The sequence below is a fragment of the Eumetopias jubatus genome, unplaced genomic scaffold (genome assembly GCF_037043125.1).
Source record: "Eumetopias jubatus isolate StellerSeaLion01/CBP00866 unplaced genomic scaffold, mEumJub1_p1.0 scaffold_6, whole genome shotgun sequence".
Classification (NCBI taxonomy): Eukaryota; Metazoa; Chordata; class Mammalia; order Carnivora; family Otariidae; genus Eumetopias; species Eumetopias jubatus.
The window spans coordinates 115803700-115823485 of NW_028274812.1; the positions used below are offsets into that span (position 1 = coordinate 115803700).

The 19786-nt window shown below is 42.7% G+C and overlaps 1 protein-coding gene across 1 annotated transcript; it reads right to left on the minus strand.

The window, feature by feature from the left end:
- Positions 1–11457: 11457 nt before the first annotated feature.
- On the minus strand, positions 11458–19453 carry SRSF3 (serine and arginine rich splicing factor 3). Its single transcript, XM_028120571.2, has 6 exons — positions 19339–19453; positions 17207–17414; positions 15812–15946; positions 13599–13637; positions 13084–13170; positions 11458–12905 (listed from the first exon to the last, which is right to left on the minus strand). Exons 2-6 carry the CDS (start codon positions 17410–17412, stop codon positions 12878–12880), a joined length of 495 nt encoding a protein of 164 aa, XP_027976372.1. The 5' UTR covers positions 17413–17414; positions 19339–19453; the 3' UTR covers positions 11458–12877.
- Between the last annotated feature and the right edge of the window lie 333 nt (positions 19454–19786).

Here is a 19786-nt window from a genome sequence, read left to right on the forward strand (position 1 = left end):
TAAATGAAGGTCTCGTCATGCTTCACCTCTCAGGGATCCCAGATCTGACCGCCATGTTGGCACAGGAGATAGGTTTTTACACCATTCGGACCAGCGCAGGGCAGGGCCTACATCACACAGGATAACTTCCGATCACACAATTGGGGTTCATGGGCTGATGTCTCTTTTTGGCATTCTTTAGAATTATAATAGTAGACTTCAGGAAACAATCTGCCCACAACCCACTTGACCGCCACCTCAATGCACAATTTTAACCATTGAAACAATGCATATTTGTTACCTCAGCCATTAAAACAGTGCAGGGTTGTTTCTCTTCGCAAACAATGGAAATATTTTCTGGGAATCCCAAAACAGCCAGCTAGAAGAAAAGGCCAGGAAAAAAGCAAATACAGGGTATAGAACACCCTTTATAGTGAGGGAAAAGTTCAGGAGGACAGCACTTACGTGTTAGCAGGCCAAAGGACAGTGCAAAACGTGGGAAAGCGAAACAGAGAGGCCTAAAACCCCACGTAACTGGGTTGTTTTTCACAACCTGCCCATTCCTGGGATTCTAGGACTCAGGAGTCTGTCTTCAGTGGGAAATGTTAAGTGGTCATGAGGGAAATGTGGTGTCCAGGGCACAGGCTCCCTGCACATGTGACAGTTCAGGGACAGGTGTCTGAGACCCACCTCTGAGGCCCCTCCTGGTCCTGACAAAAGTGCTGGGCTTGGACTCAGAAGCCGTGAGTTTCAGAAATCAGCTTAACCTTCCTACTGTCTTTGTGACCTCGCAGAAGGCACTTCCTCTTTCTGGAATTCAGTTTCCTCATTTGCAAAGTGGGGCCACGATATCACCTCTCTGACCCCCCTCTAAACACAAATGAAGAAACTTCCCACTCCAGGCAAACAAAATAAAGAAAACAGGATTAAAAAAACAAAAAACATAAAAACTACTTATGAAAACCTGAAGCTTTGGGGTTACTTTCTTCCCTTTTTGTTGATATGTGTTCTCTAATTTTTCTACCATGGTCATGGATTACCTTTGAATTAAATGTGAGTAATTAGGGGCGCCTGGGTGGCTCAGTCGGTTAAGCAGCTGCCTTCGACTTAGGTCATGATCCCAGGGTCCTGGGATCGAGCCCCGCGTCGGGCTCCCTGCTCAGCGGGAAGCCTGCTTCTCCCTCTGCCTGCCGCTCCCCCTGCTTGTGCAAGCTCTCTCCCTCTGTCAAATAAAGAAATAAAATCTTAAAAAAAAGGTTAAAAAATAAATAAATGTGAGTAATTAAAGGGGACGGAAGGGAGCCGACGTGAAGGAAAATGCTGAGCTTGGCAATTTTCGGGGCCGCCTCTGTGCCAGGCACGCTTGTTGATGCTTTACACGTGGTTTCCTCAGGTTTCTGTCTCGACATGCCTGGACTGAAGCAGTGTGGCTCCCCCTTCTCAGGTGCAAAGACTGAGTTCCCGGAGCAGTCAAAGGCTTTGCCATCACGAGGAGCGGGTGTTCAAATGCGTGGCAGAATCACCAAGGTCAGACCTCCAACTCTGGAAAAAGCGGAACCTTCTCCCTTTCCTGCAACATGACCACAGAGCCTCTGAGAAAGGCCCTCCCCATCAGAGCGACACTCCAGGAACCTGCTTCTGGGGACCTGCTCCCTGTTAAGATCAGGTTAATTTATTATTAACTAAGAGCCTTGTGTTTCTGTGTATGAACTTACTGTTAAAGTATTTGTTTCTGGCGACACCTGTGTGGCTCAGTCGTTAGGCATCTGCCTTCCACTCAGGTCATGATCCCAGGGTCCTGGGATCGAGCCCCGCATCGGGCTCCCTGCTCGGCAGGAAGCCTGCTTCTCCCTCTGACCCTCTCCCCTGCTTGTGTTCCCTCTCTCGCTGTCTCTCTGTCAAATAAATAAATAATCTTTAAAAAGAATTGTTTCTGTACAAAACCATTGCTTTCACGTGGTATTCTCCTTCTCTTCAGAACCAACACAATGCATTCTCCAAAAATGCTAATTATACTGTGATAAGAAACATCTCCTAAGGGGCGCCTGGGTGGCTCAGTCCGCTAAGCAACTGACTCTTGATTTCAGCTCAGGTCATGATCTCAGGGTTGTGGGATCGAGCCCTGCGGTGGGCTATGAGCTCAGGGGGATGTGTGCTTCAGATTCTCTTTTTCCCTCTGCCCCTCCCCTCCTCTCTCCCTCTCAAAAGTAAAAATAAAAATAAAAAATAATTTTAAAAAATCTCCTAATAATGGTTTAATATGAACGTTTTTCTGAAAAAAGAGTAAGTTAAATCTCTAAACGTCCTACCATTTATAAGCAGACTGCTTCTTTCCAAAGGCAAATACTGATAAATGGTGTTCCTGAAATCCCAGGGGTAGGCAGTCCAGCTATTCTCCCGATGCTCCTGAGCCACCACCTGTCGCCACAACGGGTCTGCGCCCTGGTAACACGGCGCCCCACCCCACGACGCTGCCCCACCCTGATACTGGGACTGAGGCTGATGGGGCCACGCTCTGAGCTGCCCAGAGGAACAGGGCCAAGACCCTCTGCGGCCTGGAAAACCCTCCTTAAAAGAGCCGGCACCATTCTCACGCTCCCAGGGGTCTACCTGTTGCGAAAGAGTCCCAGTGTGGGGGCACCTGGCTGGCCCAGTCCAAAGAGTGGGCGACCCTGGAAGGGGGCGACTCATGGGTTTGAGTCCCATGTTGGGTTTAGAGATTACTAAAATCTAAATAAGCTTAAAAAAAGAAAAAGAGTTCTAATCTGGCCACCGCAAGGGAAGTGCTACAAAAGAGAGCGGAGGAGTAGGGGACAGCCTTGGGGCTGGCAGGGGCACAAACCAGGGCTGAATCAGACCTGCACCGACTCCTGGAGCCGCGTACTGTTTGCTCTCCGTCTGAGGCTTTATCTGCCAGGGAGATGGGCAAGCGGCCAGGGCCCTCTCGGGTGAGGGGTGGAACAGCCAGGCTACGGCATGCTGCCACACCAGATGTCATGACTGGTCACTCAGAGGAGCCCTGGGCCGGGAGTCAGGGGGCTGAGTGCCCGGACATGGCTCCAGCTGAGCTCCAGGGATCTGAGCGTCTCATTCCCCCCACAACCCTTCACTTTGGGCTCTCAGAGTAAAGGTGTGGGCAGCATAAGGAATTCTCATCCATGCTGCAGGAATCTTGTAGCCATTTCATTGCCATATGTAGAACGATTTTTTTTAACTTTTTATTTATTCATGAGAGACAGAGAGAGAGAGAGAGAGGCAGAGGGAGAAGCAGGCTCTCAAGGAGCAGGGAGCCCGATGAGGGACTCGATCCCAGGACCCCGGGATCACGACCTGAGCCGAAGGCAGACGCTCAACCATCTGAGCCACCCAGGCGCCCTAGAACGATTTTTTAAAGTGTTTTTTTAAACATAAAACCTATTCAACTATATGCATATTGACATGCTGAAGTTAATCTTGTTTTGGGGTAGACCTTCCTATCCTGTCATTTCTGGAATTACAACTATGAGGCATTAAGAAATGTAACCATTTGCATTTACTTCTATGACCAAAATACAGAAAAAATTGGGCTCGAAGGTCAATCTAAGACTGCATTCATCAAAACAATATCATTTTTCCTGTCTTTATAAGCCAATATTATCTAATAGAACTTACACTTTTTATAGCAATACCATTTAAATTGTTCTATGTATTTTATAAGATTTCATTCCCAAAATAGGTTTGGCTAGTTTTCAACTTTGAAAATCACTATTCCTGATAACCTCTAAACTCTCCTCTAGCTCTGACGTTCCACTAACCTCCTATTCTAAACCCTGAACCCATTCATAGGGTCTTAAACTTGTCAGTCCACATAAAACCTTGAAACTTCCCGCTTTTGCTTTTATGCGTAAGGCCTTTTTCTTTAAAGCTGGCTTTGTATCCAAATCCCATTCTTCAGCACTTAGCTCAAATACAACCTCGTCTACACAAAACACCTCACCTGGGTCTTGAACCTAAGCCTGTTTCATCTGCAAAATCAGACAGCAGAACCTCAAGTGGCGAGGTTTTAAGGGACCTGGTAGTAGGTGTATCTAAAACACTTAGCAAAATGCTGACACAGGAGTTCAAGGAATGCTAACCATTCTATTATCTTTATTACTGTCAATATTGTTATTGTCACAATGCAAGAGACTTTGGAGTCAATGGAGACTCAATTCTACTAAGCAGTAAATGTGTAATACCTGAGGCAAACAATTTGGCCCAGTATTCTCAACGGGGTAGTAATGCCTCCTAGTGGGTGTTTGGGGAATTGATGTGTTTTTATGGCTGTCACACCAGCCACGGAGCATAACAGGCTTTAGGGGAAGGAGTAAGAGATACTACCTGTTGGACACACAAGGGATTACCCATGTCCATGGGACTGAGGCCAACTGCAGATATGAAGTATAAAAAGTGCTTGCACAAGGCCATTATAGAGAGAATAATTAAATGGAATAAAGACATTGTCTCAAAATAATTGAATAATTACCCAGTACATTCAGACTGCTCAATTTTTCTTCTCAGCCAGTTACTCCCCTTCTATCAAAGGATATGTACTATTTGATACTTACACAGTATTTCTGCGCCAGGAACTGTTTTGAGCACGTCATGTATTAATTCACTTAAAACTAACTCATAACCCCATAGGGTATGCTCTCATCATTTACTCCCCCACCCCCTGGCTCCATGTTGTAACACACAGGGAAGTTATTCTGAACATTGCAGTGTTCAGCCCCAGCACATCTGTGAGAACATTGTACTTCCTCATTTCTCCAGTGCAGCAGTCTGTTGTCTTGGCATGTTATCCTTACTTACTTCAGTTAAGGTGATTTCCCCCTTACCATATTCAAGAATAAGTCTGATCTATCACTACTTCCTGCCTCTAGTTTTTATCCTGGGACAGGGGCCTTCACTCTTAATTTTCCTGTAGGGCAAGTACGGAATGGCTTCAAGCGGGTTCAAGCATCTGACTTCTTGCGGCTTCTAGTAGTCATACCTGACACTTTCATACAGAAATACATACTTTTTTATAAACTGCTTTGATTTTTTTAATTGGGGGGCAGTCTAGCATGCCTGTCACCAACAGGGATCAATTTCACTTAAAATGCATTCCTTGAGGGGTGCCTGGGTGGCTGTCGTTCGTTAAGCGTCTGCCTTCGGCTCAGGTCATAATCTCAGGGTCCTGAGATCGAGCCCCGCATCGGGCTCCCTGCTCCGCAGGAAGCCTGCTTCTCCCTCTCCCACTCCCCCTGCTTGTGGAAGTTCCCTATCTCGTCATGTCTCTGTAAAATAAAATCTTAAAAAAAAAAAAAAAAATCCAGGGTGCCTGGGTGGCTCAGATGGTTAAGCGTCTGCCTTCAGCTCAGGTCATGATCCCAGGGTCCTGGGATCGAGTCCCGCATCAGGCTCCCTGCTCCTTGGGAGCCTGCTTCTCCCTCTGCTTCTCTCTCCCTCTCTCTCTCCCTCTGTCTCTCTCATGAATAAATGAATAAAATCTTTAAAAAAAAAAAATCCATTCCTTGAGCACCTGCTGCATATGAGTGTGAACCTACCACATAACAGCTATTACTAACTTAGCAATGTGTCATGACAGGTTGAGTGACATATACATATAATGTTGTGTGAGGACCACTATATTCTCAAGATAGTAGCTTTCTGTTGCTATCCGTTTTACGGATGAGAAAACGAAACCTTAGAGATTATGCAGCTGGTCCAAAGTCATGAGCTAGAAGCAAGGAAGGCAGGATTCAGACTGGCTACTGGCTTCAAAGCCTGAAGCCCTTAACATCAGGTTGCTCCCTGAAACTAGCAACGGATTAGCTGGTGGGACAGTCCTCATCCCAGCTCTGCCAAGGCATCCTTGTGTGACCTCGGGCAAACCCACCTTCTCATCTCTAAACATGACTGGGACTATGGATCCTAAGACCCCTTCCTGTGAACCTACACCTGGCCCTGCAATCTGAGTTACACCGTTCTAGCTCAAGCATTACTAGGGCGCAACTCGTCCCAGCCTTCTCTGTACTTCAATCTCAATAAAGGAGGATGATCATATCCACCCTGTAACTAATACCCATCTTAATTAATCATTTTCTTCCTGTCAACTGCTATCCAACCCAAAAAGTTGGCCCTGGGTCAGGAACCAGCCTCGGATGATGCACATGGTACTTAAAAAACCTTTCCTTTCATTCACCTGTTGAGAATTAATCAAAATCGTGAGGAAAGGAATGGAGCATTCTTCCAGGTCAATAGACTGCAGCTGCTGGGGGACAATTAAATAGCTTTAATCAACAAGTTCACTGTCAAAATCTAAATGATCACTCAAACGTGCCTTTGTTTCCCCAGCAACTAAGAAATGTTGCACAAGATTTCTAACTTGAGGACCCAGTTTTGAAACCAGAGAAGGTGCTCTCATGAATCTGCAACAGCCTTGTCAAGCCACGGAATTCTGTGGTATTCTAAGACTCCACTTAAAAAGTGGGGGGGGGGGAATTGTGCATTTTTCTCTATTAAGTTCATAAAAAGCCTCCAAAGTTTACTGGTCCTCGTATAAAATGCCACACTGCCAATGTTGCTCTCAATGGAGTAGCCACAACAACTAGCCAGTTTCAAGGCACGTTCACAAGGTTAATCATGAACACAGACACAGCATGTCAACCTATGCACAATAGCACAGCTTTGTCTTTCACTGACAGTGCCCACACTGGCCTTTGCCAACGAGTATCTTACACCTTACTGCTTGTGGTACCTGCCCAGATAATAGCATGTACTGTATTTAGTATATACAGCTCAGATAGGCAGGTGCCAGATGTGTAAAAAGGAAAATGCTGGACACATGGTTAGCATTTCTAGCTGTATAAATACTCAACACATTGTATGAGAAATGGTTAAAGAAAACAACTTCAACCAAGTTACCTCTAAAAAGACTGGACATTACTTTCCAATGTACCGTTTACACTTTTTACCATGAATATCTTAACATTTTTTTTTCCAAAAGATTTTGAGTGTGTGCGCATGCCCGCCAGGACAGCGGGGGGGGGGGGAGGGGCGCAGAGAGAGGTACAAGCAGACTCCCCGCTGAGCGGGGAACCTGATGCAGGGCTGGATCCCAGGACCCTGAGATCATGACCTGAGCCGAAAGCAGCCGCTTAACCAACTGAGCCACCCAGGCGTCCCGTGAGTATGTTTTATACTTAAAGAGGCCCCAGGGCACCTGGCTGCCTCAGTCAGTAGAGCATGTGACTCCTGAACTCAGGGCTGAGTTTGAGACCCACATTGGGTATGGAACCTATTTTAAAAAAAAATTTTAAAAATGAAGAGGCCCCACATCCTGATAATCACTTAATGACAATGAAATGGCATTTTATGAGTGGGCTGAGAAAGCTGCAGTGTGATGGAACAGAAAACAAGGCCTTTTGGGAGTCAAGGCTGGCCTGGGTCATGAATACACTACTTGTTTAGTACGATGAGTAATGTGTGAGGAACTTCTGCCCTGTTTATTACCTCTCAAGTGGTTAAACATCACGTAAGAAAAAAGCCCTGCCCAATGGTTGGCAAGAGTGGTACTCAAAGACAAAAGTTCCTTTCCTGACCACTCCAGTTGTCTTCACTGAAGCTTTCGGCACTACTAAAAGGCATCTACTTTCAAAACTTCACTTCCTAGCCCTCTGCAAATGATCAGCGTTCATCTACTCCTTACTACTTACGAAGAGGGCAGCTTCTACTCCCAACCTCACTCCTGGGAACCACTTTAATGTCAGATGGACAGTATATACATTGCCAACTGAAGTCCAAGCAGGGCTGCCCGTTCGGTCAATTTTGCGTCCCCATCAAACCCAACAGCTGGAATGCATGAGCCAGCCACTAGTGCCATCTGGTACTCCCAAACTTCTTGGCATCCTGCCAGGACTAATGCTGACCAAGTTACCCACACCTGTTTTGTTTGGTAGTACAACTGAAGGAGTCAAAAATCCTGACTGCAACCCACTTCCAATTCATGGTTATAGAATCCTAAGTTTTCCCCCAAACCCTTAGTGCAGCTACACAATTGCTCTTGCTCTCTCAACTTCTTTAAGGTACTCATTTCTTCACTTACATTTATAGCCTTTAGTCCCCCTAACACCCTGCCATCTGATGCAAAGGGACTTTTCGAAGGACCTCAACTAAAGATTTGCCACCTCACTCTAGGTCCAAGAACCTTTCTCTTAGGAGATGTAAAGTCCTACAACCAACACCTCTTTTTAAGTTATCCTAACCCATAATGGATGAAACATGAAGTGGTGTAGTTTAAGCCTCAAATTCCTGACCCTGAACCTACATAAGTTATTACATGTCTTCTAGACACCAAGCTGTTGTACATCCCTGTACCCCATTCCACTAAGCCCGTGTCATGGACTACACCATGTGAGAAGTTAACAAATAACAAATTTCCAACTTATACATATTTGTAAAGCACTCTCATTGAAACAAGGATTTTTATCTAACCTATCAAGAAATTCTGGTGGCAAGAGCCAGCTGGAATGGGTTAAGAATTAACAGCTGCTTAAGCTTAAAAGAATTCAGGGGCGCCAGGGTTAGCTCAGGTCACAATCCCAGGGCCCTGGGCTCAAGTCCTGCATCAGGTTCCCTGCTTCTCTGCCCCTCCCCCCTCCTGTTCTCTCAAAATTTTTTGTGCCTGGGTGGCTAAGTCAGTGGGGCATCTGCCTTCAGCTCAGGTCATGATCCCAAGGTCCTGGGATGGAGCCCCGCATCGGACTCCCTGCTCCACAGGAAGCCTGCTTCTCCCTCTCCCACTCCCCTGCTTGTGTTCCCTGTCTCTGTCAAATAATTACAATCTTTAAAAAAAAAATAAAAATTTATGGGCGCCTGGGTGGCTCAGTTGGTTAAGCGACTGCCTTCGGCTCAGGTCATGATCCTGGAGTCCCGGGATCGAGTCCCACATCGGGCTCCCTGCTCAGCAGGGAGTCTGCTTCTCCCTCTGACCCTCTTCCCTCTCATGCTCTCTCTCATTCTCTCTCAAATAAATAAATAAAAAATCTTAAAAAAAAAAAATAAAAATTTAGACATTTCGAGGAAGTTAATTCTTTCAAGAACTTTTAGCTGTCCTTAGTTTTATATCCTGGTCATTTCCATTTCCTTTTACAAATGAACAATCCCAACATTTAACACCCAACAAAAGGGTAGCATTAAGCAACTTTCCCCCTTGGCTTGATTTGCAGATTTAGGGCTGGTCAGTAAAAACCATCCCTGAAGGATGCTAACTTTCCCCATATGAAACCTGAATGAGGTACATACTGAAACAAAGGTGCCATTTCCAAGAAAGACTTGAAAGACAGGGCAAATCAGGGGCACCTAGCTGGCTCAGTGGGTACAGCAGGCCACGACTTCCAGGTTGTGAGTTCGAGCCCCCACATTTGGTGTAGAGACTACTTAAAAAAAATAAAAGTGGCAAAAGTCACCTACAATTTTTCTGGAAAGCCTAACTTTGCTCTGGAAATAATTAAATATTCTCCATATAAGGACCTCTCCAAATGACTAGGAAGTAACAATGTTTCCAGAAAGTTTCACTTCCTCAAGACTAAATACACACCTGTTAACTACACAATGTTTTATGTATGTCACAGAGAATGGAAGAAAAACTAAATGAGATATGTAGTATTATACCCATGTGTTATCAGTCAGTCTGGGAAACATTTTGGGTGTTGTGTTCTAAAGAACGAACTGGAATACTAAGTCTAAATATACTGTTAACAGTCTAAATACTGTTATCCTAAGTTTCTGCAATCCCAATAAAGGAAAAGAACAAAATCGAGCAGTTATACTAGGTTTATCAAGACAAATTTTCAATGATTCTTCTCAGAATCTCCCAAGTGTGCAATACAACTGAATTCTTTGCCATATTCCAAAGAATCTTTCAAGAAAATAAAGAGCATTTGTATGGGCATAGAAAACTGAATTCAACACTATCAAATTGTTTTGATAAAAATATACTCCAACCCAGTTTTACTTCAGCTACTTTAATTATAAAAATCTTTCATATTCTCAAAAAAAAACCCAGAAGGCAGCAGTCTAGTACAAAAATATACAACTGGAAGACATTACCACCAACTAGATCTGACAACTAAAAATCATGTTCACGACTCTGAAAATAAAAGCAAATTAAAACAGTACTAAACCAGTGGTCTTATTTAGTCATTTAATCAGGGATATTTATCACCTTGAATTCTTTCAAATTAACACAGTGCTTGATTAAAAAAAAAAAGGCTAACAGGCCTGGAATTAGGCTGTATTTTGAAAAACAACTCTGATAAACAGCATTCCTGATAAAGCACTGTACTAACATGAACCATATTAACTCTCTAATAAAAAGCAACCAGGACTTCCCATCCAGGTAGGTGTGAGTCTAACTAAAAGTGGGAGAAAACATCTACAGATCACAACTATGTAAGGAACTGTGAAAGTAAACAGTAGATAAGTTATCTACATCTGATAAAATTAAAATTCCTCTGGCTAACTTATCTTCACCCTTCTGCTTAAGACATGAAGGTCAGAAGTAACCCACAATTAGGTGGGAACCACAGATTATTCTGGAAAAGCATAAAAACCAACTATAATCCTTGTATCCTTAAATCACCCAGTATTAATAGTGACCTCTAGTGAACACCTGTAGTCATTACACTAGCGGTCAGCTTTTGTGACTTAACCTCTTTCAGTATTGTACTTAACTCAAGAGGATGCAGGGACAAAATTGGCTAATGAAACAATTTTAGAAATCACAGTAACCAGAACTTTTAATAGCCAGAAGCTGCATGTGCAGTGATTTTAACAGCTTCTATCTCCCCCTCCCCAAATTTTTTTTTACAAGCCATAAAAACTGCTGGGGCTTCTGGTTAAAGTGATCGCAAATTTGGCGTATGTCAGAATAACTCCCTGAGATCGACTTTTAGATTCTGTATAAAGCCACATTATACACATAACCTACTAACCTTTTTACAAAAACCCTTCCAACTGAAAGCTCTGCAAGCTGTATACTGCCAAAAACACGCACATGAACATCCGTTCACAAGAGCGGTGTGATTATACTGATACACCGTACTACACTTCATGACCTCCTAGCTACCTTTCCTTGTTGTGTACCAGAACAGTTCTGGGCTATGAGAAAATGCCAAAAGACAAAAGACCCAAAAAGCCAGAGCTCCCAGTACATCAATAGCCTTTAAAAAGGTCTTTTCTAAGAAGGCTCATATTGAATCTGACAATTCTACCTATGACACCAATGACTCTCCTCCTTTGTTGGTGTCTGCATGAAGTTAATAAGGACCACTGGAAACAATTTGTTTAAGATCTACATCTTAGAAAATCTTTATAGGCTCAACTCAATGCAATAACTCATCTTTCATATTAAAGTCAGTACAGCATAATCCAAAACTACCTTTAAGTAGCACATTTAAGGAAACTAAGCCACAAGACTGTTTCATTATGATTTAATCTAATTGCACAAAAATTTGAAATTACAACTCCTCTGGATTTCTAAGAGGAAGGGTTATGCATGCCTCCATATTCAATTCTGCACTGTTACATTTGAACCATATATTGAATTTTACATCATGATGGATCAATTTAGAATTCCCATGCAACACCTCAAATTATGTAAAATGGAAGCAATGTTTAAGCTTTGTGGAAAGGTCTCATGCTAATGATAAAAGCCTTTTTTATAGGGTCACTTCGGGTTATAATGTACCAGGTTGCAATATTTTAAAATGTTGGTCACAGAGTATCATGGTCTTTGAACTGGCTCCTAACTCCTAAAAAATGGTTAAGTACAAACAATCACGTAGGTGACAACCAAAAATTCCCTTCAGCCTCAGTTGTGTTTCTTCTAAGATTTGTGTAACCAACTGATTTCCATGGGACAAGAACTATGGTAATAGTGGGTTCGACTATTACACAATTATGCTAATATTTTATTAATTCAAAAGCACTTTACAAGAAAATAGAAGTATGGCTTCCAATAGGAATGTTATACCTGGACTTGATACCAAGCTCACAGATTTTAGTTTTGCAAGGAAAAACAGGCTTTCGGGTTAAACAACAATTTGTAACCAAAACTTTAATCCCAAGGATTCTCACAAACATATTACAAATGACAGCATGAAAAAAAATAAATCTTGCACAGTAACTCAAAGTTTAGCTCTACAATGTACCCTTAAACTGGCAGGCCGTTGGTATCTTGAGTAGTTTAAAATTACCAAATAGAGACTGTTACAAAGAGCTGTGTGTTCATATACAGCAATCACATAAGGAACTTATGACCTAAAGCAAAGATAAACTAACTTTCTTGCAACTTCCAATTCTACACCAACTGGACACCCCTGCCCAATATGAAGAATAGTTGGGTTTTTTTTTTTTTTTTTTAAACCTCTAATCTAGTTTAACAGTGCAGCTTAATTTTTACCTGCTGGCTTGTGTTCACACCAGCTTTTAAAAGACTGCTTCTTCAACTACAGCTGCATACTATTATCCCAGCTTTGGAAAGACTTCGTTCAATTTTTGCCGGTTTTCATGATATTAAATGTCAAGCTTTAGCTGGGCAGGAGTTAGAGGTTTATTACGAGTCTAATAGAGACTAAACTTCAAAGCAAATCCAATTTTGCTTAAGGGAACATTGTAAAGTAACAATTCTTGATATTACATGCCTCATATGATCCATTCAAATCATAGAGAATTACATCTTTGTCACTGTTCCGAGACAAACAAATGTGAACAGCTAAAACATCTTAAAAATGCACCAAGCTTATGAAGTCTCAAACAAAACTTGAATTTTCTGTACATACTCCTGTCAAATGAAGTTATTTCCTGTACACCACTCCTCTTGCAAAATGGTCTTCTATTTCCTTTCATTTGACCTAGATCGGCTAAAAATAAAAAACAAAAACAAAAAACACCAAGAAAAAGTTAATATACATGACTCAATGACACAACTACATCAAAGGCTTTATGGAAAAGTAGTAAAAATAATCAAAATGGCTTCAGGTGACCAGTTCTGTTTTTACTTCATTGTTTATACACAGTCCAAGTCATTAAAGATCTTACCTACGAGACCTAGAGAAGGATCGGGAAGGCTTGTGATTTCTCTCCCGAGACAGTGATCTCTCTCTCCTCCTATCTCTAGAAAGGGACCTAAAACCAGGGGAAGAAAAATAGGACCATTCAGAATTACACAACAAACATCTGTACAAAGTCTTCAAAAACTCAGTTGGTTCGGGGCGCCTGGGTGGCTCAGCTGGTTAAGCGGCTGCCTTCGGCTCAGGTCATGATCCCAGGGTCCTGGGATTGAGCGCCGCATCGGGCTCCCTGCTCCGTGGGGAGCCTGCTTCTCCCTCTCCCTGCCTCTCTGCCTACTTGTTCTGTCAAATAAATAAATAAAATCTTAAAAAAAAAAAAAAAAAACTCAGTTGGTTCATTCCTGCAACACTGGCTCTATTACATCACTTGATTCATTACTAAAGCCAAAGTCTTTTACCATTAACCATTTCATTTAGAAAACAGTGTAAGAACAGAAGCGCTGTCATTTCTGAGAATATGCCCAAAAAATGGTAGTTATTTACCTGCTCCGGCTGCGGGAGAAGCTTCTCCGTCTTGGAGATCTAAAAGCAGAAACAGGAAAATTAGGCTAATTGTCAATTAGTATTTATGGCGTGAGGCATTTCCCAACTTTTCAATCTCACTGTTGGGCCCAGTGAATGTGCCGAAGAACTGGCACCCATCGTCCAAAAAAAATAAAACAAAAAAATAAATAAAAAACAGGGAAAAAAAAACAGAAAAGAAAAAAAGGCACAGAAGGATTAAGGAACCAAAAGCTCAAGTGAAAAGCAGGTATTCCAACCATGGATTCACTTTAACAAAGAATGCTTCACAGCAGATCTGTCCAATGCAAAACTTCATGTCAAACTAACTTCACTACCCAAACACCACACCAAAATATAGTCCCACAAGTAGTTCCAAAAACAGTACCATAAACCAGTATTTGGAACCCATGCAAACCTATAAGTCCGTGACAAGACTTAGGTACCAGGTGGATAGTGTAATTTTGTGAAAACGCGCTAGGTGTAAATACTGATGCCATTAAGTGCTACATTAGAACTGCATTTGTGATCGTCACATTTAAGAGTGTGTTTAGGCTTATAAAAATTACCTTAGCTTGGCCCACTTCACCCCCAAAATTTAAATTTTGAAAACTGTTAGTAAAACCATTTAAAGGTGATAGGATTCAACAAATTTTTGCTAGAAAGGAAAGCTAAATCTGTTAGAGTTATTAAAATTTTTAGTTTGGCATCTCACACATGCAAATAAGTTTCACTTGAAGGTCTAGTTACATTATGAGTTCCCTATCACCCTTAAAAGTTTTATTCAAGCAATATATATGTACGTTACCATTCAATTATGCACAGCCAGCCTTTGATCCAGAAAAAAGAATTACTTTAAGCCGCTTACTCCTTATTTTAACCAGCAGTAAACTGTATAAGCAGGAAAAACTTACTAGTTTTGGGTTTCAACAAGCTAGAAATGGTGAGGTGAGGCTGCCGGACTGACGGCCAGGAAGAATTTGCTGAAAAGGTTTTGCCAGATGTTGCGTTGGATTTAGTTGGTTGGCGAAGGGGGTGTTGTGGATTTTTCCTGCTTTTTTGTTAGCCGAAGGCTGCTGCTGTAGTTGTTGTGAAGACATTTGGTAAATAAACAGCTGAGCTGATTGGCCAGGAATGTGTGGGCGGTCGAGGTGGCTGCTGCCGATTTGGTTAAGGTTGGAGAGAAGGCTGAGAGAAAACAGCATGCTCGGGAACCAAAGGGCGGTGCAACCTGACGACTGGCCATGCCTGGGTCATGTGAAACGACACCAGCCAAGCTGAATGGGGCGCGCTGGTCACATGACGCTGAAAGGGCTAGTTGACTGGCTAATGCAGACTCAGAGGGTGGTGAGAAGAGACATGATGGTGACTCTGTAACGGGGTTCATTTTTATTAATAGATGGACCAAAAAGCACAAAAAAAAAATGAAAAACAAGCCATCAGTACAACCATCTATTTAGCTAACAAATACTCTTTATTATGATGGGCAACAGTGTGTTGTTTTGTTTTTCAAAATAGCAAAAGGGGCAAGATTTTGAACTCCTATCTCCTAGAAGGACTTCACTCACCTGTAAGAGGTAAATTCAGTCCTATAGAAACTATTTTGGAGGTTTGAGGAGATGTGGAGTTAGCATCCAGACAATACTGCCTGGTCCAAGAATGATGCCATTTTCAATTATAAAAAAACTGAAATCTCTCCTATTTGGGTTTGAAGAACAGATGACTGGGATTACTTTTTTAGCCCCCTTTATCGGTCAGTGACTTTAGTTTCAGAATGATTTCTACTTTACCAGTTGTAACATTACAACAGCTGCCTGGTTGATAAATACTACAATCGTGCTAATAGTAGAAAACACATTTTTGTGAAGAGCTAGAGTTGAATGTAATGTTTGTCATTATGGAGTCAAGAAATGGAAAAAGGCCTAAATTGAAGGGAAGACTTGGAAAGATGCAACTAGAAGATGAACTAGAAGATAGATCCAAGATAGAAGTTACTGACTACCAACATGAACAGTGACCTAAAGACAAAAGCCAACACTCAGCACAACTCACATACCCCAAACTACACCCAGCACATGTTTCATAAAAACCTCCGATTCTTCAAAGTTTAAAACCCACCAACAAACTTTAAGAGAAATACCTGCTCCTATTAGCTACTCCATTACACCAATACCTCTAAACACGCTCTCAAGTACCTGCGGCGAGGTGGAGGACTCCTTCTCCGATAATCATCTCGAGGGCGACGACCCCAAGACGGTGGTGGGCCACGATTTCGACTTCTCTTTTCACCATTCGAGAGTTCCACTCTTACTCGGCAGCCACATAATGTTCTGAGAAGAGAAGAAACATTATTAAATTTAAAAGAGCCTGACTGACTTTCTAAGAGATGTGTATTAAAGCAAAAAAGAAAGCACTCCTACTTAGCTTCTTTGCAAAGTACACACCTGAATGCCTGTAGAATCCTTAATAGCAGAACAAGTTTTTCTCATAAAGAAAACCAACTTCCTTACATTTTAGTGCTTTGTTCGAGTCCATCTAAATCACTGGGCTCAATGTTAATTTGTTAATATTACAAGTGTGAAACCCCTGGATTCATCCTCAAAGAACTAGTTCATTTGTACATCCTGCTGGGACATCCCCCAGCACTTGTTTACTGATCTTACTGTATTTGCTGCTGGTCTTTCTTCTCCCTCCACAACCCCTCTCCATGCAAAAGCAGTGAACTGAAGCATTTTGGCCATTTCACATCATCTCCCCTCAATGGTCACACAATAACTGACACTTAGGATACTGCAGCTAAAAATAGTTGGGAACAAAGTAATCCTCCACCTCTTCATTGTTCCACATCCGTTTAGATAAATCACCATTATTTGGACAGTGATTAAGAGGCAGGGTCCTGGAAAAATCTGTTTCTATAATCTGCTCGGATACACTACCTTTTATACAGCTTTACAGTCAACCCTCAGGCCCCCTTAACTTTTGGATCTTAAGGATTAACCATTTCTCTTGGTTTCATGAAATCCAGCAGTTTTCAAAGACCAGAAAGGAGGGGGAGAAGGGCGGCACCTGTTCCCTCTAAGACTCAGGTGTTACTTTATCAGCCATTAAGAGGACACCGTAAACACAAAAGGAAGTAACTACATATTCCACCTTAAATATCTAAACACGTAAAAGATAATGGTATAAGCCCACATAACCATCATCCAACTACAATTGTCAGTTTGTGGCCATTCTTATTTGAAGAGAGTACCTGATCTCCAATTGTTTCAGAAACAATTCAAAGGTGACACCACGGGTGACACTTTGTGGAAGGTTTAGATCAAAATGCTTTAATCACATTTTGGATGCAAAAATCCACCCAATAATTGACCCACTAAACTTCTCTTCACTGGCCACCTGAATAAAAAGATCTTCCTATGTATCTCCATTAAAACCGTTCAGTCCTTTTTCATTGCAGCAAAGACTTACGTAAAGCCTCTAAGAACATTAACTTCAGATAGCCAAAAAGCCATCTAAAAGCCACATATCCTAGGAATTTTAAATATTAAAAACACAACATATTTATCAGTATAAATTAGTCATTAAATTACCTCCCATCTAGTTCTCGAACAGCATCGGCTGCATCTCGGGGATCTTCAAATTCAACAAAAGCAAAGCCGGGAGGGTTTCTAGCAACCCACACACTTCGGAGTGGTCCATAATAGCCAAAAGCTCGTTCCAATTCAGTCTTGTTACCATTGTTTCCAAGATTACCTACATAAACCTTACAGTCCAATGGACAGGAATCACGATGCATTTCTGTAATAAAAAGAATACCGCAAACATTAACCATTTATGCAATAATCTACACAGTGACAAACAGATCCTTAAGAATGCTGAAATACTAAAAACCCAACAAGTTACTACCCTCGAAACACCCATTTTTCTCTCATCTGTACTGATAACCACAAAGGAAGCCAGCACGAATTGCATTAAGAAAAAAAGGTCTCCTTGAAAAATTGAGGGGGGAAAACAAACACTGAAGGAGCATTTACAATCTGGGCAGAGTTACGGACTTTATTATTACAATTAATCTCAAAAATAAAGCACTTAGAAAAGTAGGATAACTTGCTCAGAAGCAAATCCTGGAGACACAAAAACCAAATGAAACAATGCTTAAAACCAGACAGTAGTTAAAGCCGAGCCACTTGAATAGTGGTACTAATGTGCCCTCTAAGCAAAAACTTAACCAGCTTCACTCCTCAAGCAGCTAAGTCTCAGGCTTTTTTAAAAAAATGTACATCACGGCAGCACTACTCTCAATAGCCAAAATCAAAAGATAAATAGATAAGCAAAATTATCCATACAATGGAATATTACTCAGAACAAAGTACTGATAAATGCTTCAAACATCAATACTGAAAACAAGCTATTACAGATGCCAGACACAAAACTGCACATACTAAGAGTCTAGGTATATGAAATATCCAACAGGTAATCCCAGAGACAATTTACTGGTTACCAGGGGCTGGGAGAGAGGGCAGAGGAAACGGGGAAAAGCTGCTTAATAGGTAGGTAGGTATAGGTCTCCTTAGGGGATAAAAAAATGTTTTGGAACTAGACAGGATGGCTGCACAGCATTGGGAATGCAATTAGTTATCACTGAATTGCACACTTTAGAATGAAATTTATGTTAATTTCACATAGGGTGGGGGGATTTCTTAGAGCACATACTTACTGCCCTTTGGGGGCTTATATTTGATAATTCCGCAAAAAGTCACCTCGACAACGAATCTAATCAACTTGATCAGTTTAAGATTTTTTTTTTTTTTTTTTTTTTTTTTACTCATGAGAGACAGAGAGGCAGAGGGAGCAGCAGGCTCCCAAGGAGCAGGGAGCCCGATGCGGGACTCGATTCCAGGACGCTGGGATCATGACCTGAGCCGAAGGCAGATGCTTAACCATCTGAGCCACCCAGGCGCCCTTGATCAGTTTCAACTGCAAAGTGTAGCCAACCCAAAAACTCAGCTTAAGGGCTTCTCATAAAACACCACGTTCTTCTCACTCGGAGATTATCCAATTAAAATAACTAGTGCAGACACATCCTATTTGCGTGACCCCACCCTGTACCCAGGAGTTCTGAAGCCAAATCATTGCTGGAGGTTGTTTTAAAAAAACTTAGCTGTAAACCGTTTCAGAGTAACTATCAACGGGAAGCTGCTCCAAGAACAATGCTACTCAAGGGAGATCCTTCGCTTAAAAAAAAAAAAAGTGATAGGGTGTATAAAGTCAGATTAAGATTAGATGAAAATACAGGGGAGTACAGAAACCAAGTAATATGGACGAAAAGGTCCAATCTCGATTGGTGACTTGAGAAAAAATTCCTGAGTAGCTTCCAAAGAAAACGGGGGGGGGGGGGGGAGGAAAAAGGCGCCATAAACTGAAAGGCCGCGCGGCCCGAGTACAATTCAGTTAGCGGCTTCCCCCCCTTCGCCTCAACTTTCGGGTAATTTCACTTCTCACTTCACCCCCCGCCCCGTAAAAGATTATAAACACCTCCACTTCGAGGCCCAGGTACATTCTCTGATGGGTCCCAAGCCCCCGCCACCGCCCCATGCTGAACGTCACAAAATGGCGGCGGCGTCTCTTTGTCTCAACCTGGCGCCGCCATTGGGCCTGGTCCCTCCGCGATACTGTTAAAGGGCCATTTCCCACTACACTCCTTTAGCCGCCGGTCACTTACCGAGATCTTGGGTTGGAAAGCGGACGCTCAAATCCACACACCCTCAGATGGGTCTTCCCGCTTCCCGCTCCCCTCCCCGCCCGGCTCCCGCAACGCTCTCGCTGACCTGGCGTCCACGAAATGGCGGACGACCGCCGTCTCCTCGCCCTTATTTATACGCCACGCTGAAATCACATGATTGGACGGGCTCGTCCAATGAGAGGCGGAGGAAGCCGTGACGTTGCGGCCACAAACGCAACGAGAATCGGGGTTGTTGGGAGCGCGCTCTGGCGGTGCAGCTTGGACGGGGGAGACGTGGGCCGCCGGGCTCCGGTCGTCTCAGGCCTGGGGCTTCCTCGGGTGTTTACGCGTGGCCGACCTCCAAGTTACCCTCAGTTCCCCTCTCCCTCGTCTCCGGGTAGACTGGGTTTTCATAACACCACTGTCGTCACTCCCAAACCCCGATTGA

Bases quoted from the DNA above. Each gene is read 5' to 3' on its own strand.
- SRSF3 (XM_028120571.2), bottom strand. From the start codon at position 17,412: ATGCATCGTGATTCCTGTCCATTGGACTGTAAGGTTTATGTAGGTAAT. The intron at 13,638-15,811 runs GTACTTGAGAGC...TTCTGCTTTTAG, and splicing joins AGTCCTCCACCTCGCCGCAG to ATCTCCAAGACGGAGAAGCT. The intron at 12,906-13,083 runs GTAAGATCTTTA...TTTTATTTTTAG, and splicing joins TCCTTCTCTAGGTCTCGTAG to CCGATCTAGGTCAAATGAAA.